This window comes from Bos mutus, chromosome 20 (assembly GCF_027580195.1).
Source record: "Bos mutus isolate GX-2022 chromosome 20, NWIPB_WYAK_1.1, whole genome shotgun sequence".
NCBI lineage: Eukaryota > Metazoa > Chordata > Mammalia > Artiodactyla > Bovidae > Bos > Bos mutus.
The window spans coordinates 35,839,762-35,864,205 of record NC_091636.1 but is presented as its reverse complement, the minus strand read 5'-3'; the positions used below and the strand labels follow the sequence as shown (position 1 = coordinate 35,864,205).

General features: G+C 44.4%; 1 protein-coding gene across 2 annotated transcripts in view; it reads left to right on the top strand.

Annotated features, from left to right (window-relative positions):
* The window catches only part of EGFLAM (EGF like, fibronectin type III and laminin G domains), a 194,229-nt gene that overhangs the window by 139,181 nt on the left and 30,604 nt on the right, over positions 1 to 24,444 (top strand). For both annotated transcript variants that reach the window (XM_070357624.1, XM_070357625.1), the window contains 5 exons: positions 475 to 619; positions 4,494 to 4,683; positions 14,301 to 14,426; positions 15,497 to 15,740; positions 19,478 to 19,589. In XM_070357624.1, the coding sequence (XP_070213725.1) occupies positions 475 to 619; positions 4,494 to 4,683; positions 14,301 to 14,426; positions 15,497 to 15,740; positions 19,478 to 19,589 (817 nt within the window). The remainder of the gene's footprint in view (positions 1 to 474; positions 620 to 4,493; positions 4,684 to 14,300; positions 14,427 to 15,496; positions 15,741 to 19,477; positions 19,590 to 24,444) is intronic.

Genomic DNA, 24,444 nt, shown 5'->3' with positions numbered 1-24,444 from the left:
ATCTTAGCTGCCCAGGATTCTCTGAGTTACAGAGAAAGTCGGGTTAAAGGAGGCCCCACGTTGAAGGGTCCTGCAGGCAGATTAAAGACAAGACTGAAGTGGTCCTAGGGAAGAGGTGTCTTTCTAAGGAAGTTTTTCTGTGTATGGATTTAAACAGCCCTTGATACCCATAAGCCTAGCTCTGAACAGACGGGCTCTTAATGAAGCTATTACTGCCCTGGAAATGATGTCCATTGAGTCTGAACACAATAGTGAGCTTCCCTGGTAGCTCAGCTGGTAAAGAATTCGCCTGCAATGTGGGAGACCTGGGTTCAATCCCTGGGTTGGGAAGATCCCCTGGAGAAGGGAACAGCTATCCACTCCAGTATTCTGGCCTGGAGAATTCCATGGACTACACAGTTGCAAAGAGTTGGACACAACTGAGCGACTTTCACTTTCACTTTGATCTAAGAGTTTTCTTTTCTTCCCCCACAGGTTTAACTGTGGAACTGGGGTCGCCATCATTGTAAGTGAGACCAAAATCAAACTCGGGGGCTGGCACACTGTTACGCTCTACAGAGATGGGTTGAATGGGCTGCTGCAGCTGAACAATGGCACCCCAGTGACCGGCCAGTCCCAGGTGAGTGCGCGCCTCATTCGCACCCTCCCGCCCAGCACTCTGGGAGGGTCCCGCTGTAGAGAGCTGGCAGATGGACTGTTTTGCATGGTATACTCAGGCAACCCAGCTCTGCCAGCTTTTCCATTGAAGGTGGGCTTTCAGGGCTCATGTCCATCCCACACCTACTGAGGAGGGGGACTGAATATGCCGACATCGTGGCCCTGGGTGCAGGGACATGCAGGAGGCCTTGTACCTGAGGATATGTTCTTTTTCTACAAGGACATCAAAGCAGAGGAAGACTCCTGTTGGAAGAATTGAAGCCATTATTAGTGCCAGACACAAAGCTTACTTTTAAGACAGAGGTGTCGTAACCCTGTGACTTTAGAAAATCATCCTGAAAGGTTCACTTGGTTCAATATGCAGGCATAATCTATTCATCCACCTTTTTTGGGGCCATGATTATAGGAAGTGGTAAAACAATTTAACTGTTGGGCTACTCAGCAAATCACCTAGGTATTCACATATTTGTCATGCTCTGAGCAATTTTAGGACTGTGTTTAGAATAAACAGTTTGGATTAGCAACCTGCCAAGGAACCAAGTCTGTAATTATAATCAGGCAGGTGTTTGTATTCTCTGAGGAAAAAAGTAGCAAGAAAGCCTTTGTGTATATGTGTGTAGCTTTCTCCTTCCTAGGCTCTTCATATTCTTTGCTGACAAGGCAAGTTGTATAAAGGGTCATGACTTGCTACTAAAAAAAAAAGAATAGAAAAAATAAACCTCATCATTTGGATCCCAGTGTTTCCAAAGGAACAAGAATACAAATGTAGTGAATGTGAATCCAAGAAGATCATTATACAGATATGCATGTATTTCTAAGGAAGGGAAAAGAGGATAAATGCACTGCAGACTCAATAAATGCCAGAACAATGGGCCTACTATGGTTAAAATTAAATTTGATAGGAATAAAGAAGCTTTGAACTTGGGTTCAAAATACTAACCTAAATACAAGGTGGAGAAGCTGTAACAGAAGTAATACATGTATGAGTATCATATGGTTTAAAACAAAGAAATTCAATGAAGGTAAATAAATAGGGCCATATGATAACATGCTAAAGAAATTATAGGTTACATTAATAAAGGCATAGCATCTAGAAAAATGGAGGTGATGATCCTGTTCTATTCTGGTGCCTATGTATACAGTTTGCAGTGCTCTAACAGTTAGGAAAGATCCCCTGGAGTAGGAAATGGCAGCCCACTCCAGGATTCTTACCTGGAAAGTTCCATGGACAGAGGAGCTTGGTGGGCCATAGTCCATGGGGTCAAAGTCAGTCAGACATGACTGAGCATGCACAACAGTGATTCTAATCCTCAGATAGAATTGCCTTCAGAGTATATGATTTATTGAATATAATAATTAATTACAAAAGGTATATAGTTTTGTGGATACTCAGGGTAACATCTGCCTCTCTACTACCAGGATTTGCTAAGCAAGTTGTATAAGTCAGACTGCAAGTATAGAGTGTTTAAGAAACTGTCTTGAGAGATAGTGGTCTGTTTTAAGTCAGGGTTCCCCCAAAACAGACCTGAGTTGATGAGTCTATGCAAATGATTCACTAAGAAAGGAATCCCATAGGAAACCTGCGATAGAAGGGATTACAATGAACAAGGGAGGGACAGAAGTCAGCAAGAATGAGATCTCAGGCAAAGTTGACCAGGATCTGGCGTTAGCCCGATCCTCCAGGGGAGCTCTGGAGTGTGAGTTGTACCTCGGAGTAGTGCAACCGAAAGCAAGGGGGTTGGACTTTCACAATCACCCATTAAAACCTGTTAAGAGCTGTGCTGAGGGAATGCAAATTCTAGTACCACCAGTTCTTTCCATAGGCAGGCAATACAGGCTTCAGAGACCCAAAGGTAACCCTCACTAGAGGAAGATAAAGGCTAGGCTCAAAGACTGTTATCCGGGATGTTGTGAAGGGAGCCTCAGAGGAGCTATTCTCCCCTATGGTGCACTTAATGCTCCAAAAAAGAAGAAAAGGGTTTAGCTGTTGGGCTCCTGCTATGGTCCTGGATCAGGGAATGGGGTCAGAGGGATGGGATGAGATGAGGATGGGATCCAAAAGAAGTAAATCCTGAGGCTCTTGATGAAATAAGCCAACCAGGCACTCAATTCACCTAACAAAAAATGTAAATAATTAACCCTTAAAATCCACTGTAAATACTTCGAAGCTGCCTAGCTCACATTTAATACACTATTTATAAATTATTCTTATCTATTCATTAGAAAAGATAAAGCAATGAATAGATGTTTTACTTATTGATAACAAAAGTATAAATGGTAAAGATTACATTTCAGTGGCTTACATTCTGCAAATTTTATAACTACTGGCAGCATGCCTTTACCCAGCCCTTCTCTATACCTTTTAATCCAAACAAATGAGATATTTCTGCAATAAAAAACAAATAACCAAGAGCACCTTAATTTTGTCCCACTTCATGTTCAACTCTGTATTTTATAACCTCAAAACCTACAATCCAAATTGTGGTTTAGTCTAAGATTGGAAATGTCCCTACTTAGCTGTAATAAGACTTTAAAAAAATGTATCCATGAGTAAATTTCAAAATATTTTGCAACTCAGTCTTGGCAATTTCCGTCTCTCTCACAAATGCCTCTTGCAGGACATAGTATAAAGGTGACCGGAATAGTAAAAGGATAAACGTTAGCCCACGTATACACAAAATTAGTATTATCACCTTTTGAGACACAGAATAGTCCTATGGCCCATCCAAGATACACAGTAAATTGGTGTCAGGACTGGAAAGAGAAAGTTTGTTTTGGATGCCCAGCACGGTACACTGCCTGTTGGCTTGCTCTTGGTTTTGACTGACCTTCCTTTCCCTTCGAGGCATTCCAAAGTCATCCCTTCTCAAAACACAGCTGTCTGAGTTTCCAGTGCTAACTGTGGGTTTAATTTTCCAGTAGGACAATGACTTAAAGATAAATATGGGTGGAAGAAAATCCATAAATTGGATATATGGATATCCATATACATCCATATATATATGATGAATGGATAAAGAAGATGTGGTAATATATAGCTTCCCTATTGGTTCTGCTGGTAAAGAATCTGCCTGCAGTGCCAGAGACCTGGGCTCGATCCCTGGATTGGGAAGATCCCCTGGAAAAGGGAACGTCTACCCTGTAGTATTCTGGCCTGGAGAATTCCATGGACTGTGTAGTCCATGTGGTTGTATGGAATACTGCTGCTGCTAAGTCGCTTCAGTTGTGGACCCCATAGACGGCAGTCCACCAGGCTTCTCCGTCCATGGGATTTTCCAGGCAAGAACACTGGAGTGGGTTGTCATTGCCTTCTCCAGTGCATGAAAGTGAAAAGTGAAAGTGAAGTCGCACAGTCGTGTCCGACTCAGCAACCCCATGGACTGCAGCCTACCAGGCTGCTCCGTCCATGGGATTTTCCAGGCAAGAATACTGGAGTGGGGTGCCGTTGCCTTCTCTCTATGGAATACTGCTACTGCTGCTGCTAAGTCACTTCAGTCATGTCTGACTGCAGCCTACCCCGTCCCTGGGATTCTCCAGGCAAGAACACTGGAGTGGGTTGCCATTTCCTTCTCTAATGCATGAAAGTGGGAAAGTTTTCTCAGTCGTGGACTCTTAAAACTAGGCTACTGGATTTTCCAGGCAAAAGTACTGGAGTGGGGTGCCATTGCCTTCTCTACTACTCAGCCATAAAATGAATGAAGTTCTGTCATCTGCAGCAACACAGATGGACCTAGAGATCATACTGGCACTGTATTGCATCTTAATCATGTCTCTCATCTGGTGTGTTTTAGCTTTTGACTTTGTTTAGTGAGTTATGGTTTCCATCTTTCTTAAAGGGCCAGTACAGTAAAATTACCTTCCGGACACCTCTCTATCTTGGTGGCGCTCCCAGTGCTTACTGGTTGGTGAGAGCAACAGGGACAAACCGAGGCTTTCAAGGCTGTGTGCAGGCACTCACTGTTAACGGGAAGAGATTGGACCTGAGGCCCTGGCCACTGGGGAAGGCGCTCAGCGGGGCCGATGTGGGTAAGTGGTTGAAAGTGGGAGGTATGCTCCTGTGTGTCGCTTTTCTGCTTTGGGTCAAGGATGGTTAATACAAGCTTCAGGAGGAAGGTGAGCTGACGAGTGAGGTTGGTGCTCTGCAGACCTGATGACTTTGAATCTGAACACCAGGACGTGGTAAATAAGACCACGGGTGCACTGGACCCCCGGTTGTGTCCTGCTGCTGTCTTGGCCTTCTTCCTGAAATGCAGTCTGGTCCAATCTGACGAGGCAACGACAGTTGAGTCCTCCTATCCTTCTTCATCCAGTCCAGTGGAAAAACCAACACAATAACGTGGAAAGATCTTTTGTATACTGTCTGCTTCTAAAAGAGGTGTTCACATTCTAATTTTGACTGCTGTGCCAAATGCATTATTGTAGCCCTCTCATTTATTCCTCATTGGAGAAGGAAATGGCAGCCCACTCCAGTGTTCTTGCCTGGAGAATCCCAGGGATGGAGGAGCCTGATTGGCTGCCGTCTATGGGGTCGCACAGAGTCAGACACGACTGAAGCGACTCAGCAGCAGCATTTACTCCTCACACTGACTCTAGGAAGTAGAAATTATTACTACGTTTATTTTATACAAGAAGGCACTGGGGCTTGTAAAAGTTGAAGACTTTACCCAAAATAGGGCAGAACTAGGTTTGTGGATATTTTTTTCTATTTTCTTTTTCTAATTAAGACTTGATTGAGTAGTTTAAGGTTCACAGCAAAATTGACAGGAAGGTGCAGAGATTTCCTATATGCCCTCTGTCCGCACACATGTATATCCCCTTCCCGCAATATCAACATCCCCCATCAGAGTGTTTCTGGTATGCAGCAAGATGATTTTATTATACATATATACTATAATTTGCATTTGTTAATCCCAACTTCCAATCCATCCCTCTCCTCCTTGGCAACCACAAGTCTGTGCTCTGTGTCTGTGAATCTGCTTCTGTTTTCTAGATAAGTTCTTGTTTTGTATCTTAGAATCCACATCTAAGTGGTATCATATGGTATTTGTCTTTCTCTGACTTACTTCACTTAGTATGATCATCTCTAGATCCATCCATGTTGCTTCAGATGACCGAACTTCACTCTTTTTATGACTGAGTAGTATTCCATTGTATATGTACATACTGCATCTTCTTTATCTATTCATCTGCCATTGGAGATTTGGGGTTCTTTCTATGTCTTAGCTTTTGTAAGTGATGATGCTATGAACAGAGGAATGCATGTATCTTTCTGGATTATAGTTTTGTCCAGATATATGCCCAAGAGTGGGATTACTCAGTCATACATTAGCTCTATTTTCAGTTTTTTGAAGAACCTCTATACTGTTTTCCATAGTGACTGCACCAATTTACATTCCCACCAGTAGTGAAGGAGGGTTCCCTTTTCTCCACACTCTCTCCAGTGTATTTGTATACATTTTAATGATTGGTCCATTTTTAATTGGGTTGTTTATTTTCTTATTACTGAGTTTTAAGAGTTCTTTATATATTTTGGATACAGTTCTTCATCAGGTGTGTTTTTGCAAATATTTTCTTCCAGTCTGGTTTGTCTTCTCAGTCCCTTGACATTGTCTTTCAGAGAGAAGAAGTTTTTAATTTTAATGAAGTTTATCTTATCAATTATTTCTTTCACAGATTCTGCCTTTGGTGTTATATCTAAAAAGTCCTCACCTTACCCAAGGACATCTAGGTTTTCACCCATGTTATCTTCTACGAGTTTTATAATTTAATGTTTACTTTTAGGTCTGTGATCCATTTTAAGTTAATTTTTGCAAAGTTTGTAAGGTCTGTGTCTACATTCATTTGTGTGTGTGTGTGATTGCCCAATTGTTCCAGAACCATTTGTTGAAAAACCTAAGATTGCTTTTAAAGCAATAAGGACATTTATTCCATAACTGAAGGCAGCTGATAGATAATTTTAAGGTTGGTTATTTCAGTGACTGTTTTAGTCAGTTAGGGCCACCGTAACAAAATACCGCAGACTAGGCAATTTAGACAACAGAAATTCATTTTCTCACAGTTCTGGAGGCTGGAAATTCAGGATCAATATGTTGGCAGGTTTGGTTTCTCCAGAGGCCTCTCTCCTTGGCTTGTTGATGACCATCTTCTCATGGTGTCTGCATGCGGCCTTCCGTCTGTGCTTGACTCCCCACCAGTCAGATTGGAGTAGGGCTCACTCACATGACTTCATTTAAACCTTAATTGCCTTCCAAAAGGTGGTATCTCCAAATACAGTCCCATTGGGAGTTAGGGCTTCAACCTATGAATTTGGGGAGGACGTGGTTCAGTCCCTCATAGTGACTCAGTAATGTCAGATCTCTGGGTTGGCGTCTCCGTGGTTCTCTTGTTTCTCACTCATAATCCCAAGATGGTGCCACAGCTCTGAGCATCACATCCTCATATGACATTCTAGTGGCAAGATATGACAAGTCCTTTTCTTGGGTCTCTCTGTTCTTGTTGTTTTGAAAGAATGCATGATGAATGCCACATTCCTGCAACCTAGGCTCTACTGTCACATTTGGCTGCATTTACTTTACCACATGGGCTTCCCTGGTAGCTCAGCTGGTAAAGAATCTGCCTGCAGTGCAGGAGACCTGGGTTCGATCCCTGGGTTGGAAAGATCCCCTGGAGGAGGGCATGGCAACCCACTCCAGTATTCTTGCCTGGAGAATTCCATGGATAGAGGAGCCTGGCAGGCTGTAGTCCATTGGGTCACAAAGAGTTGGACACGACTGAGCCACTAAGCACGCACGCACACACGCTTCTCCATGTATGATCCTATTCCACCCTCTCTCCATTCCTGCATCAGAGCTATTTGGTACTCATAACTCCAGGTACAGTTGGTTTATTTTGTTTCTTTGTTTTTTAGCTGATTAGCTGAGCACATGCTACTTATAGCCACCATTTGGAATAACTTTATTCTCCTCAAAATAAAAGCTGTGACAAACCTTGACAGCATATTAAAAAGGAGAGACATTACTTTGCCAACAAAGGTCTGTATAATCAAAGCTATGGTTTTTCCAGTAGTCATGTACAGATATGAGAGGTGGACCATAAAGAAGGCTGAGTGCCAAAGAATTGATGCTTTGGAACTGTGGTGTTGAAGAAGACTCTTGAGAGTCCCTTGGACTGCAAGGAGATCAAACCAGTCAATCCTAAAGGAAATCAGTCCTGAATATTCATTGGAAGGACTGATGCTGGAGCTGAAGCTCCAATACTTTGGCCACCTGATGGAAAAAGCTGACTCATTAGAGGAGACCCTGATGCTGGGAAAGACTGAAGGCAGGAGGAAAAAGGGACGACAAGGGATGAAATGGTTGAATGGCATCACCGACTCAATGGACATGAGTTTGAGCAATTCTGGGAGATGGTGAAGGACAGGGAAGCCTGGTGTGCTGCAGTCCATGGCGTCACAAGGAGTTGGACATGACTGAACGACTGTAACAACCTCAAGTTTCCTACAATAGGTGCTATGATTAGCCTTAATGTTTACAGATGAGAGCTGGTGCTTCAGAACAGTTAAGTAACTTGCCTAAGGTCACATAGATGGTAAAGCTGATGAATGGTGACCTCAGCAGTTCTGGCTCAGTGTCTGCCCTCTTAACCACATCTGCCACATCAAAGCCTCCTGAACTGGCTTCAAATTGCTTCCTTCTACTTTTCTCACTCCTAAAGGTGACACCATTGTTAAAACTACAAACGATCAAGTTTACTTGAACGGAAAAGATTACTTCCTTCTTGTTATTCCCTATGTCACTTTTCCCCTCAATTGATCACTTAGTCAAGCAAACAATCAACAGGAATAACTAGAACTATTATAAAGGCACCCACTGTGGTAATGTAGGAACCAGCAGGCCCATCAGAAGTCTCCTGTGGTGTAGAAGGGTCTGAACTCTGAAGGTAGGTTGCTTGGATTTGGTAGATCAAATCCAGGTAGTTAACTGGTTTGGGACTCAGTACCCCATCTTTCAGATTCCCTGGTGGCTCAGATGGTAAAGAGTCTGCCTGCAATATAGGAGACCCAGGTTTGATTGCTGGGTCAAAAAGATACCCTGAGGAAAGGAATGGCCATCCACTCCAGTATTTTTGCCTGGAGAATCCATGGACAGAGGAGCCTGGCAGGCTACAGTCCATGGGGTCACAAAGGTGATACCACTGATACTACAAACAATAGAGTTTACTTGGAAGAAAATGATTACTCTCTTCTTCTTATTCCCTATGTTACTTTCTCCAACTGAGCAACTAATACTTTTGCCCCATCTATAAACATAACTGCCTTATAAGAGTATCTTGTCTAGATGAGTCCTGGTGCATATAGAGTATTAGAATAAAGCCTTGCACATAGCAAATATGTTGTAAATGTTTCCTGTTGTTAATATTATTAATAATAATGTGGCTTCAGTTTATTAATAACAATAATCACAGGGTATAAGTTGTTCCTTCTTTCTTCATTGAACTATCAGGGAAATAGCCCTGAAGGACAGGTCTGGCAATCCCAGGGCTATAGAAACCTCTGACAAGAAGTTAAGAAGTTACAAAGTTGAGCAAGGGCCAATTCCTGACAACGTTTTAAATTCTACAATACCAACCTCTCCATTGAGTGGATAAGCTAGGAGGGTCCACCTTGCAGGCTCTGGGCTCCCTGGGCAGAGCTATAGGCTTATTATTCTATGAATCTTAATTGCAGGCATTGGTCACATGACCTTTTTTCATTTCTTCCCAGTTTCTTTCTCTGTGATAGAACAGGGCTAGCTATCCTTTCTCACCCTCCATATTTGCTTCCCTTTGAGTGTGTTCTGTTGAAGTCCAAGTTCCTATAAGTTAATGTGGTCTCAGCACAGTGGAGACTGGGCTCTTGTAAACAGCGGTAGTTTCTGGTGGAGATGCAGGCTTCCGGAAGAGGGTGAGGACAGTTGCAAGTCATGGCTCCTCCCTCTGATGTCTAACTTGGCATTGCTGTCGTCAACCTCAATGTTTTCTCTGTCCCACCTCTACCCCCCAACAAACACACTAAACCCATTTCCAGGGGGCCTTTCATTACTCAACCCGTCCCACCTCATCGCTTCATTAAATTTTTTCCAGTTAGTGGACTCTCTCTGAACTCACATTTTAGAATAGTCAGCAATCTCAGCAAAATTTTGCAAACTTTGGCCCAGTGTTTTCTTTTATTATTTCCACCCCAAATCTCCAACCTAAACCACCACCACTCACTTTTTCCAATCCCATCTTGGATCCCCACACCCTGCCGTGTCATGCAGCCAATTCCCCAAATTATTTGAGATTCATGAAGTCTGCAGGGGCCGTGGGTCACACTATGGTTTATCACCCTCTGACTCTTTTTTCCACTCAATAAATACTTAAGCTCATGCTTAGTGCTGGTCACAGCTCTAGGTGCTTAGGATAAAGGAGTGAACAAGATAGGATCCCAGCTCATTCCTCCTGTACTTGCCATGCGTGTGTGTGAGTGTGTGTGTGTGTGTGTGTGCATGCACGCACACGCACTAAGTTGCTTCAGTTGTGTCCAACTCTGCAACCCCATGGACTGTAGCCTGCCAGGCTCCTCTGTCCACAGGATTCTCCAGGCAAGAATACTCAACTCAGTTGCCATTTCCTCCTCCAGGAGATGGTCCCGACCCAGGGATCAAACCCGTGTCTCTTATGTCTCCTGCACTGGCAGGCAGGTTTTTTTTTTTTTTACCACTAACACCAACTGGGAAGCCTGTATGTGCCATGAGGAGGGACCAAATTAATCAAATAATTATCACTCGACAAATGTAAAACTACAATTTGGAGTCAGTGTTACAAAGGGAAAGTGCAATGCTAATGTATTATGGGCGGATTTATGGGGTAGGGGGTCAAGAAAAGGATTTCTGAGGATGTAATGTGAAGTTGCGGAGAAGGCAATGGCACCCCACTCCAGTACTCTTGCCTGGAAAATCCCATGGGCGGAGGAGTCTGGTAGGCTGTGGTCCATGGGGTCATTAAGAGTCTGACACGGCTGAGCGACTTTACTTTCACTTTTCACTTTCATGCATTGGAGAAGGAAATGGCAGCCCACTCCAGTACTCTTGCCTGGAGAATCCCAGGGACGGGGGGATGGGGACCCTGGCTGGCTTCCATCTGTGGAAGTTGGGATCGCACAGAGTCGGACACGACTGAAGCGACTTAGCAGCAGCAATGTGAAGTTGATATCTCAAGCAAGAGTAGGAGTTAGAAAGCAGAGATGAGAGGGAAGTGCGTTCCAGGCTGAGGAAATGGTCTGTCCCAGTGGGGATGTGTTTGTGGGGGTGTGGATCTCATGATCTAGTTTGTGTTTTGGAAAGATCCCTCTGACTACAGACAGCTTATTGAAAGGGGTCATCCTTAATGGGGGTGCATGTAGGCCAGCTGGGAGCCTGTACAGTAGTTCAGATCAGAGATGACGGGTTTTGATCGAGGGTGAGAGGAATGGCAGACTTGTCGGGTCTTTAGCAGAGGAAATAGACAAGCCGCATCACTTGTCTATGAGGGGCAGGGAGGCTGCTCACTGTCCGCGTCTGCTCAGCGTATTGCATTCCGCCCTCTCTTTCCTCCACGAGGACCTCATCTCTCTCCTGCCCCTCACTTCGTTATCTTGCATAAACCCACACAACAGCTGGTGAATAGTAGGTGTCGGTGTCAGTTAATGTATGTGTTGGTGCCTATACACATGGTCTTGCGAGAACTCCTTCCTCATGCTCTCAGAGTTGAGAGTTCTCTCTAAAACTAACCTGTTCATCTCCGCTCTGCACCCATCCTTCCCTATATTCCTGGGACCTTGTTGCCAGGATTGTTACTTCTCAATAACCCAAGGTTTCTTAATCTTTTGTGTGTCATGACCCCTTTGGCAGTCTGGTAAAGTCCATGGAACTCTTCTCAGAAGGATGTTTTCAAATGCAGAAAATAGTATGCCTGATAAGAAACAATTTTATATTGAAATAAAACTATATAATAAGTTTCATTAGTATAGTGCTGTATGTCTCTTTTTTTAATGAGCACGTTTAAAGAGATTTTTAAATTTTATTTATTTTTGGCTGCGCTGGGTCTTGGTTGCTACGCGCGAGCTTTCTCTAGTTGCGGTGAACGGGGGCAACTCTCTAGCTGTCGTGCACGGCCTTCTCGTTGCGGTGGCTTCTCTTGTTGTAGAGCATAGGCTCCAGGATGCACGGGCTCAGTAGCTGTGGGTCATGGACTTAGTTGCTCCCTGGCACGTGGAATATTCCCAGACCAGGGATCAAACCCGTGTACCCTGGATTGGCGGATGGATTCTTAACCACTGAACCACCAGGCAAGTCCCTATACGATTCTTTTTAAAGCATTAGAGATGTGATTCTTCAACGGTGGGTGCAATAACTACCATGCTTTCAAAGGAGTGATGAGCATAAGTGAGATTTTGAAATACCTTCTATAATACCTCCCTGAGCTTCTGGATCCTCTGGGTCCTCTGTTCTTCCTTTGTCTTCTCTGCTGGCTCCTCTCCCTTCCCTGGTGCTGTGGGAGTTCCAGGAGCCCTTCCATCCTGTCTTCTGTCAAAGAGCCCATCTGCTCTTGGTTTCAGGCTCACCCCCAGGTGGCTGCTGTCCCACCAGCCCTCACCTGTGTGCCGGATCTGCCCTGGTGCCCAGCAGCAGACACTTCCACCATCACCTTATGTTTAAAGTGAACAAAAGACAGCTTCTCCTCCACTCCTTGGAAGCCCGGTCCTGTTCCCAGCCTCCCTTATTTCTTTCCTCTTGCCTCTCTCCTTTCCATCTCCCAAGCTAGAAACCCTGAGGTTATGCTGGAGTCTTCTTCCACCTTCAGCCTCCAGAATGAGTTGGCTACTCCTCCTTGCCCTGTGCCTCTTTGATTGTTCCCTTTCTCTCCATTTCCTCTGCCATCAGCCTCTCCAGCCGTGGTTTACCTCCCTGAGGGCATTTCTCCTCTTCCCCACCCTCATCCCTCACAATCCATCATGCATACCGTTGCCAACACGGTCTTGCTGAAACACTACTTCCATCAAGTAAATATCTCTGGCTGGCTTTCGAGCCCCCTCCCTGTCAACTCCCACCATAAAAAATAGTTACAAAGCAAATGAGTAAAATAATTGTTCCCGTGTATATCTAAGATAAACCAAGGACCCCACTTCTTCCTGTGGCACCAGCACTTCTCTGAGAAAGACTCCCAGCCCAAGGAGATGGGTGGAGCCAGAGGACCTGTGAGAGTTTGGCTCCCTAAAGCCAAGTCAGCCTCTCTGTGGATGCTGGTGATGTTCTCAGGGCTATGGCTGGAGAAAAAGACCCGGGATCACTTCTATCTGAACTTATAGTGCCCCCCCATACCCCCAGCTGGACTTCCCACCTGGCTGGAGAGCCGTGCTGTCTGGAAGGGCTGTAATGAAATTGTGTTATCAGGTCCTGAAGTTGGTCTCCTCTCCTGGGTACACAGTGTGCCAAGCCCTTCCCCCTCCTCCTGAGGAGGCTTTGGGAGAAGAAAAGATGGGATCAGTTCAACCAACACAGATGACTGATGAGAAAAGGATAAGAGACTCATCCTGCTGAGATGACACAATCATGACATCAGGGCTCTTCATCTCACGAAGTCGGTGGGGGTTGGGGGTGGCAATGTTAGGAGAGGGGGTGAGGGGGGAGGGGGAGAGCTCCAGGCTCCATCGCATCAGAGACTGTGGGATGCCGAGCTGGGCTGCTCACGGCTCAACCACAGATGCACCTGTTTTCTTCCATCCTGAGAAAACGTGCTTCGGACTCACCTACGTTGTTCTGGGCCAGGCTGTGACCCATCTGCCTAAGTTCTCTCTTATACACAAGGAGAAAAGGAAGAGCAGAGAAGCAGAAGTAAAGCAACCCAGGAAAAGTCAGCTTGTTTTCATTTCATTGGGCTGACTAGGCTTGAAAATGGCCAAGAGTACCTTTTACGGGTGTCTCCAATGTGTATTTGTAAAGAGAACTAAGCCATCTGATGTTGAACCTTTCAGCACTTTTTACTTCCGGTCACCTTCCTGTCCCTCATGAGACTGTAACTGGGGGCTGAGAAATAAGATTCTGGAACCCCCTGCTAACCCCTGCTCCCTCTCTGCTCCTGTCAGAGGAGTTGACAACCCAGGCAGTTAATAAGCTTCGACAAGGCTGCTTACCTCCCTCTGTGCTTATCTTGCTCACCTCTGCGTTCAGCCAACAAGGCAGGCAGCACTTAAGGTAATTGAGGCCACACAAATAAGAAGGCTTTTTAACATAAAACCTCTGCTGACATTGGAGGCATGGAAACACACTCTTGTGGGAACAGCAGCGAGGTGAATTACAGCAGAAACGGCTCCGTCATCCCTGTCAGGGTAGTTTAACATTTGATTTACTGTGTCCACCCTGTTTTAAAGCACCTGTGTGGCTTCTCATAAAGAATAAACCAAAATCAGATTAAAATGAAGGGAAGGGCCCACATCTCCTGAAAGCTGGTTTGCAGTTGTGCAGAGGAGCTGATGAACAGGAGACGGGCATGAGCTGTATTTGTTCAGAATCACACGTGGTCGGTCTGGCCAGTCTCGGACAGGTTCACTTGATGAATCAACTTTGTAATTCCTGTTCTGTTTTTAGGGGAGTGCAGCAGTGGGATCTGTGATGAAGCCTCGTGCATCAACGGTGGCACCTGCATGGCAAGCAAAGCCGATTCCTACATTTGCCTGTGTCCCCTGGGCTTTCGAGGTCGACACTGTGAAGACGGTGAGAAAGATGCAAATTGATGGCGATTTCTGTCTGCATTGTTAATTCACCTTGGTGTAATTTTTCATCAATGCATATTTAGCAAGGTTCCACATATTTGTATGGGATTAACGTTGCTTTGTGGGGAGGGATGGGAGAATCTTTTTTTCGAACCAGGTGGAAGTGTCTTCAGATGTCAAAGTGGCAAGCTGGCCAAAAGACAAGTTCATTTTTTGATGTTCTGGGCCGATGCTTTGGTGAGCTCCTCCTGGCCCTCAAATAACTCTGAAAAGCCTATATTTGTGTGGTTTGTGTCAGAATTTGAAGCATTCAGAGATCAGGCTCCTTAGAATATCTGACAGTTTGGAGAAAATGCTGGAAAGCCATACACAGAAACATTAACTCTGTGATGTTTCTTTTTCTTTGTACTGTTCTGCTGAATTATTCTACCTCTCAACACTGTACTGATTATTAATATATATACATATATACATGCACACACGAATACACACAATAATAATGGAAATTTTTAAGAAGATTTTGCAAAGAAGCAGGGATGAAAAAGTTTTATCTTTTCTACCAGTGATTCAGATTTGGCCCTAAGACACCATCATCCTAGAGAAAAGGTTTTTTTTTTTAACACTGTATAATTTCAAATCTCTTGTCACCTCGAAGAGGGTGTTGTGAGTCAGAGTAAGGAAGAGCTGTTCTATTCCATCTTCGTATTTCTGTAGCTTCACATACTAAAGGTTGGTCCTTGTTCTCATCGCTGCAGGTCAGTGGGAGAGGGGTGGCTCTGGTCATTCAGGGATGCCCTCTAGTGGCCCTGCTAGGATCTTAGAATCCTCCATTGATTCCCACATCCAGCCAGTAGGTGAGAAAGCGAGTGGAGGATGGAAGGAAGCTATAGGGGCCAGACCTGGAATGCTGTGTACTATTCCCAACCACATTCCACTGGCCAGAGCTCAGCCACACCACCCACTTCTCTTCAGAGCAGCTGAGAAATATCCTTGAGTTCTATACCCAGAAGGAAAAGAAGATGGCTAGTTCTAGCACGAAGGGGTTTCTAAACCACGCACTTGCTATTTCAGCTTTTACCTTGACCATTCCTCAGTTCAAAGAGTCTCTGAGGTCCTACGCTGCAACCCCCTGGCCTCTGGAGCCCCGGCATTACCTTTCCTTCATGGAATTTGAGATCACATTTCGGCCGGATTCGGAAGATGGCGTGCTCCTGTACAGCTATGACACGGGCAGCAAAGACTTCCTGTCCATCAACATGGCAGGGGGCCACGTGGAGTTCCGCTTTGACTGTGGCTCTGGGACTGGTGTTCTCAGGTAAGGGCTGAGACTGTCAGGGGCTCTCCTCCTTTCAGTAGCCACTTGGAAGGAAGGTTTGTCTTCAACCAGTTGGCTCTCTTCCTGTCTTCTGTGTATAGTTGTCTTTTCTGAAACCTGTCCTGATTAATACAGATGATGTGCTTCCTAGAGATCATGCTTTCCTGGTGGCAAGGTTTCCTTTTCTCAAATAACTACCTAGCAGGTAGCGAATCTCTGCTTCAAACTATGGGAAATGGGCTGGCCTCAGATGGGGGTAAACTATCTTCCTCTCCACCTGAGATCATGCAACACAATCAGCAGAAACTTCATAAATTGTCAATCAGTACCTTGCTCAGAGCATCACTTGGTGAGCACTTGGCAAATACATAACAACTAGTTGAAAAAGTAGGGATTTACCAGGTGGAGCTAGTGCTACAGAACCCGCCTGCCAATGCACAAGACTTAAGAGACACAGGTTTGATCAGGAAGGTCAGGAAGGTCCCCTGGAGAAGGAAATGACAACCCACTGCAGTATTCTTGCCTGGGAAATCCCATGGACAGAGGAGCCTGGCGGGCTACAGTCCATGGGGTTGCAGAGAGCAGACAAGACTGAAGTGACGTGGCATGCATGCAATAGAAATGTAATGAACAGAAATGTCCTTGGTGGCCTCACATTTTTTTTCCTCTTTGGCCATTGGAAATGGGGTGTATCACCTCCACATTCACATAGAAACATTAAATTATTATTCATCTGCCCTATTTCCCACAAGTGTTCTATTGGCAAAAGCTTACCAGGTCATTTCCACGTCATTTCCATTAGATTAAGAGGACTTCAAAGGGACACCACCTTCCTCACCAGCCTTGAGTGAACACACTGCCAATCACATGCGAATAAATGCATAACTCACATAATCATGGTGTGACATGATGTCACCTAAAATATCACTGATCGATTATCAATCAATTGGGGTGGTCTCACTTTAAATCGTAACTTTCCTCTTGCATTATGTCTTTGATGGCAACTAGTTATTTGGCATGGCTCTTACCATTCTTCATATAAAGAAGCGGACAGAGAATCACCAGTGATCGCAAGGACCCTTCCCTGACCAGTGTGCTCAAAAAGGCTGTGTGATGACTGATTTCAATGGCATGGAGTAACTAAGTGCTTCTAAAGGGCTTGCTAGCATCTGTGGACTTGGTTCTGGGTTATCAAAACTTTCCCTCTGTTACCTAGTCCTGTTCGTCAACTCAGCAGATCGATTGTTCTCATAGAAAGTGGCAGGATCTCTGAAGCCCTCAGAGCCTGCAGTTGGAGGTGCCGGTGTTTTTCTTATTTGTTTGTTTCCCTCTTCTAACTGTGTTCCTCCCATGGGAGTTTTTACCTTCCAGCCGGAGGCCTGCTGATCTAATGCACACACGCTTCTTGTTCCTACATTTCGAGAATTCTCCTCTTTTGAAACTCACTAGGGTGTTTTGTTCAACAGTGCCCTGCAGCAGGAAATTGGTTAGTCCTTGTTGTTGTTTTAAAGGAAGTTGTGGCCTGTATTCAATCACAATTTATATTGCTAGACTGTCATCTCTAGAAAGAGTTCTTTGTGAGATGTTACAGTCATGAAGTGAAAGTGAGTCGCTCAGTCGTGCCTGACTCTTTGTGACCCTAGAATTCTCTAGGCCAGAATACTGGAGTAAGTAGCCTTTTTTCTTCTCCAAGGGATCTTCCCAATCCAGGGATCGAACCCGGATCTCCCACATTGCAGGCGGATTCTTTACCAGCTGAGCCACCAGGGAAGCCATGGTTGCCCTTAACTGCTGTTATCATTTTTCCTGACTGATGGAAAGTGCTTATTGCCTTAGGTTTCAACAGTTCTTTAAAAGTACAGTTCATTCTTGTCCTTAAGGTTGAATTCCTACACATCAGTTTAACACCTCCCACCTTGGGGAATGGACAAATATTTTTGTGTCTCTGGTTATGCAGGAACATCCTGTGTCTCAAGACAACTTTGGTGGGTATTTAATTGATTCAATTTACATATGATTATGCAAAACAGCCTAAACAACTCACTTAGAACAATTTGTCAAGTCAAGAAAGGAAGAAGACACCTTGAATATCACCTTGTACTTTCAAATGGCTCTTTCCTGGGTAAGGAATGACTGGAAGGGGCTGGAGAGGGTTGTGGCTCATCAGCCTTCCTCCTGAACAAATTGCCCCCTGCCCCCTGCACATCTGCAGTAGCAGCTCCAGCTGCGGGGTCACAGACACGTGGAACCTTAGAAATCCAGCATTTCTCTCTTTCATAATTCGGTGCCTATTTTTGATAAGAGTTATTTAAAATTTTTTTTAAAACATAAGTTATTCCTTCGCTGCTTGTCAGGAAAGGTGAATGGAAAAAAAAAATCTTTAGCATTAGGTGTGATGAAAAAGAAGCAAGAACTCAGAGTAACCATCATCTGCTCCCCTGGGCCACCCCTCTGCAGTGTAACTGACAATACCCATCACGGTTAATGTTTCAGGTGGCCCTTTGGAAAATGTTTATTTTAAAAACCATTTCCAGTACTTCCTGCTTCATTAAGACAATTCAGTGAAAGCCTGAGCTACAGGAAGCCGTGGAGTTGGCCACATCATTTTAACTTTAGGCAGAGGATAAGGTGGTCTAATTTATGATGAACTTGATTCAAAAATCGAGACAATTGAAATGAGCTCATGATGGCAGTGATCTATATCCCTGTGCTGAGGGAGGCAGTGTATTGACAGGGAATGACCTCTACAGGACAAGAACAGGCTCAGATGCTGTTAGTTATTATGGAGATGGGCTGCTGAATGAGGTCTTTATTGCATATTGATTGAGCCAAGGTGATTAAATTCTAATTGCTAAGAACAAATGGCAGAAGCATTTGCCAGAGCGAAAAATCAAGTGAGGGGTGGAGACCTTTCAGTGATTGCGCCCACTGGTATTCCTGGTGGGCTTCCAAAAACGATCCAGGACCACAGAATAATTGGGAGCGTCAGAGAAGGCCAGGAACTATATATACATCTTTAGGGACACAAATGCAATAATTATACTCTTTTTACACACCTCACTGTGAAATGTAACATGTAAAAATCTTACAATATCATTTAAACTTCAAGTGCTTCCATCTTGAATTAATAATTGAATTTTTAAAGAGCTTTTAATTTTTTTCACAATATCAGACAATGCGGAATCTGCCTCCCAAATATTTGATTATGAAACACTTCAAACATATAGCAAAGGTGAAAGAATTGTGCAATAAACCTTAGACCCGCCACCTACTGTCTACAGTTAGCATTCTGCTGGAGTTACTTTATCATGTGTCTGTTCATTCTTATATTCCCCCATCCATCCATCTTATTTTTTATGCCTTTCAAAGGATGCTACAGACATTATTACATCAAGGAATCTGCTTTACATCATCGCCTATATAGTTTTCTCTTCTTCAAAGATTTCGTGCAACTCTGGTCATATTTTACCCCCTCATCTTGAAAACCAGCCTAATCCTACCCCCATTTCCTACTTGTGATAAGGAATAAGTAAAATGATAAGTGAGATAGTCCTCCCATGAAGGAGTCCAGTAAATGGAGCTAGCCCTGCTGTGTTTTACGAGGGGGAATGAGGCTCTTCTCTTTGCTGGACAGGACAAGGTGCTGAAGGTGGGAACACTCCATCAGAGCCAGATTGGTGGACATTATCTGCAACGCCAGTGATGCTAACCCAGGTTCAGTTTCCTTCCTTCAACAGGAGTGAAGAGCCCCTCACCCTGGGCCACTGGCACGAGCTGCGTGTGTCCCGCACAGCAAAGAATGGCATCTTGCAGGTGGATAAGCAGAAGGCGGTGGAGGGGATGGCAGAGGTAAGAAGGACATCTGCTCCTGATGACTCGTGTGAGTGGGGTTACTGTTTCCTTCCTGTCCTGGAGACAAAAGCATCAGCACAGTGGTTAATACATGGACTCTGGTGCCATTTCACCTGAGTTAACACCCGAGCTTCCCACTGGACGAGCTCCTTAGCTTTGCAGTTCCTCAACTGGGAATGGGATTGATAATAGTAGGGGCCTTCATAGGGGAGTGAGCTAATACCAGTGTCACTTACAGAACTGCCCACCTGCTCCATGCCTCCCTGCCGATCCATAGCTTTGTTCACATTGCTATACAAGGTAGATCAGAACACAGCTCCAAAGCAGAGCCAGTGATGGGGGTGGGGGTGTGATCACACATCTGACAAGAACAAAGACTCTGAAACCAGACACCTAGGGTTCAAAATCTAGCTCCATTCCTTATCAATGATGTGAGCTCAGACCAGTCTAATCACTTGATCTCCCAAGATGGTGATCTTGGGTGATCTTGATTTTTTTTGCATCTAAAAAAATAGGGTAATCGTGATAATAATAGCACTGCATTATAGGGTTGTGAGAATTAGAATAACTGTATTTCTCAAATACCACAGAACCCGGCATATGATCAGTGTTGTGTAGCTTTACTTATTATTATTTCTAATAGTATACTCAGTTCAGTTCAGTCATTCAGTCATGTCCAACTCTTTGTGACCCTATGTACTACAGCACACCAGGCTTTCCTGACCTTCACCAACTCCTGAAGCCTGCTCAAACTCATGCCCATCGAGTCCATGATGCCATCCAACCATCTCATCCTCTGTCATCCTCTTCTCCTCCTGCCTTTAATCTTTCCCAGCATCAGGGTCTTTTCAAATGAGTCAGCCCTTCGCATCAGGTGGCCGAAGTATTGGAGTTTCAGCTTCAGCATCGGTCCTTCTAATGAATATTCAGGACTGATTTCCTTTAGGATTGACTGGTTGGATCTCCTTGCAGTCCAAGGGACTCTCAAGTCTTCTCCAACACCACAGCTCAAAAGCACCAATTCTTCGGTGCTCAGCTTTTTTATAGTCCAACTCTTATATCCATACATGACTACTAGAAAAATCATAGCTTTGACTAAACAGACTTTTGTTGGCAAAGTAATGTCTCTGCTTTTTGATATGCTGTCTAGGTTGGTCATAGCTTTTCTTTCAAGGAGCAAGTGTCTTAATTTCATGGCTGCAGTCACCATCTGCAGGGATTTTGGAGCTCAAGAAAATAAAGTCTGTCACAGTTTCCATTGTTTCCCCATCTATTTGCCATGAAGTGATGGGACCAGATGCCATGATCTTAGTTTTCAGAATGTTGAGTTTTAAGCCAGCTTTTAAACCCTCCTCTTTCACTTTCATCAAGAGACTCTAGTTCTTTTTTGCTTTCTGCCATAAGGGTGGTGTCTTCTGCATATCTAAAGTTATTGATATTTCTCCTGGCAATCTTGATTCTAGCTTGTGCTTCATCCAGCTCGTCTTTTCATGTGATATACTCTGCATATAAGTTAAATAAGCAAGGTGACAATATACAGCCTTGACGTACTCCTTTCCCTATTTGGAACCAGTCTGTTGTTCCATGTCCAGTTCTAACTGTTGCTTCTTGACCTGCATATAGATTTCTCAGGAGGCAGGTAATGTGGTCTGGTATTCCCATCTCTTTAAGAATTTTCCACAGTTTGTTGTGATTCACACAGACAAAGGCTTTGGCGTAGTCAATAAAGCAGAAGTAGATGTTTTTCTGGAACCCTCTTGCTTTTTCAATGATCTAGTGAATGTTGGCAGTTTGATCTCTGGTTCCTCTGCCTTTTCTAAAACCAGCTTGAACATCTGGAGGTTCTCTGTTCACATACTGTTGAAGCCTGTCTTGGAGAATTTTGAGCATTACTTTGCTAGCATGTGAGATGAGTGCAATTGTGCAGTAGTTTGAGCATTCTTTGGCATTGCCTTTCTTTGGTACTCGAATGAAAACTGACCTTTTCCAGTCCTATGGCCACTGCTGAGTTTTCCAAATTTGTTGGCATATTGAGTACAGCACTTTAACAGAATCATCTTTTAGGATCTGAAATAGCTTAACTGGAATTCCATCACCTCCACTAGCTTTGTTTGTGGTGATGTTTCCTAAGACCCATTTGACTTTGCATTTCAGGATGTCTGGCTCCAGGTGAGTGATCACACCATCCTGGTTATCCGGGTCATGAAGATCATTTTGGTACAGTTCTTCTGTGTATTCTTGCCGTGTCTTCTTAATATTGTCTGCTTCTGTTAGGTCCATACCATTTCTGTCCTTTATTGTGCCCATCTTTGCATGAAATGTTCCCTTGGTATCTCTAATTTTCTCGAAGAGCTCTCTAGTCTTTCCCATTCTATTGTTTTCCTCTATTTCTTTCCAATGATCACTGAAGAAGGCTTTCTTATCTCCTTGCTATTCTTCGGAACTCTGCATTCAAATGAGTATATCTTTCCTTTTCTCCTTTGCCTTCTGCTTCTCTTCTCTCAGCTATTTGTAAGGCCTCCTCAGACAATCTTTTTGCCATTTTGCATTTCTTTTTCTTGGGGATGGTCTTGATCACTGCTTCCTGTACAGTGTCACAAACCTCTGTCCATAGTTCTCAGGCACTCTGTCTATCAGATCTAATCCCTTGAATCTGTGTGTCATTCCCACTGTATAATTATAAGGGATTTGACTTAGGTCATACCCAAATGGTCTAGTGGTTTCCCCACTTTATTCAATTTAAGTCTGAATTTGGCAATAAGGCAAATTTAAGTCTGAATTTTGGCAAACTAGCATGACCTCAACAGTTCAGAATTTCCACTCAGGTTTATAACTTTCATCCATGTTTTTATTTCCAAGGTCATGTCTGAAGGAAAATGGCATTTTTAAGGACAGCTAAGAGACATTTGTTTTAAATTACAACGTACTAGCATTCTGTACACACATGAAATTTACAGACCCCTAAAAACAGAGGAGACCTCAGATTTGCCAGGATTTTAATTACAACAGTCTTCATTGTGTGCATCACAGATTTAAAGAAGGTATTGATGAATGTGACTGTTCTGATAAGAAAATGAATTGATAGGAAAAGAAGAAAGGGAAAGAAAAGGGACTCTTGGTGGGGAAGATCTTGGTTGAGGAGGGGAGTAAAAAGGGAACTTATCAGGAAGGCAGCTTCAGGGACGGCAGTGGTGGAAGGTCCTGTGAGAATCAAGGGCCTCCTTAGGAATCAGAAAAATCCCAACCTGGGCTCTGCTTCAAGAGGCAAGTACCCTAGAAAATGTCCCATATATATTAGGAAGGAAGGAAAGATGGAAAGAAGGAAGAAAGAGAAAGTAGGGAGGAAGGAAAGAAAATGTATAAAGAAAAACGGATTTTAAAGCAAGAATGGGATTCACTTTCATACAGTCCAGAAAACAGCTGATTTTAGTCCTAGACAGAATTAGAAGCTCACAGGTGTAGATCTGACTGTGTGTTGACTTAATAATATAAATTCACAAAAGCACTGTATCACTCTAGGTCTTAGTTACCAACATCTGTACAACAGTAACACAAACAGGATGGGCGTGTTTGTAAATAGTAGGGTTAAGGCCTTTGATTATAAATAAGGAACTATTTGGGACACAGTATTTACCCTTGAGATCCTGTAGTGAAGAGACAGCACAAGGGTAGAAACCACACACCTCGGGTTCTGTTACTGCCATACCAGGACTGGTAGAACCAGCATCCTCTTTATCGGCTTTTTGAATGGATGGAGCTGCCCACCTGGAAAGCAGTGTAAGCAGGTAGGAGGGAAGGCGTGGCTGTTCTGTGTGCATCTGGGGGTGGTTCTTGGGAGGCCTCCCTGAGACCAGAGTGGGAAGACCCATGCTTGATCTCGGTGAGTTAAACCTTAATCAGATCACCCCCCGGGGTCTCTGCCCCGCAGCTGTTATACCCTGTTCAAAGGCTTGGTCAATGGGGATAGTGGTCTTAGAGCTTAGAGAAGGAGGGGGACAGGGGTTACAGGATACGCTGGAGGCTAAGCCAGCCCCTAAGTGTCCAAACCACACCCGACATCACGTTGCTCAGCTGGCTGCACTGAGAAACATCCACAGCCCAGGATGAGTCAAGCTGTGCAAACTCAAAGGGGCAGTGCTCCCAGGGCTTCAGAAAACCCATCAGGGGGTTTACTCAGGTTTTCCAGCCACTCTCAGCTTAACGAAAGTGGTGGATCCAGGCACTGAGCGCCTCACTTTGGTGGGTCTGTTTGCTTCCCTCCTGTGGTCCCGCTGCAGCCCCGCCTTTTGTCCACTTCAGGCGGTGGTGGCAGAGGCGTGGGGGGCAGGGGGCAGGGGGGGGACTTTGATGAGGAGCCAAAAGAGACTTCTGTCACCCCACAAGACCCCACCCAGTTTGCCTGACACAACCAAGAAACTCCCAAGTTTTTTTAAAACAGCCTGCTTCTCTGAAGTCCCTTTGACCTTGCAGCCCTCCTCCTTTCTTCCTAGTTTTTTATTTTAAAGACATGATGACGATGGGTCTCTGTGGGTGTGTCCTGACAGCTCCTGCCTGGTTCCCTAATCCACAAGGATTCCTGAAATTGCCTCTGATGATTCCTTGCATCCCCATTCATTAAATAAGAACCCTCAAAGCTGCCTGAAGGTTATTGACAGAAGGCAGTTCAGCCTGTCTACTACGAGACCTCTCTGCTGTTACCTGGCTGGACTCAGCCACTCCGAGCGCTTCCCTAGATGGAGCATCCTCCTCTCTGCTCCCCTGTCTCTTCTTCTCTACCCCGACTGGACCCCAAATCCATTCTCCTCCCTCTGGCCAGTGATAGTCCTAAAATACAGATCTGATTACTCTCTTC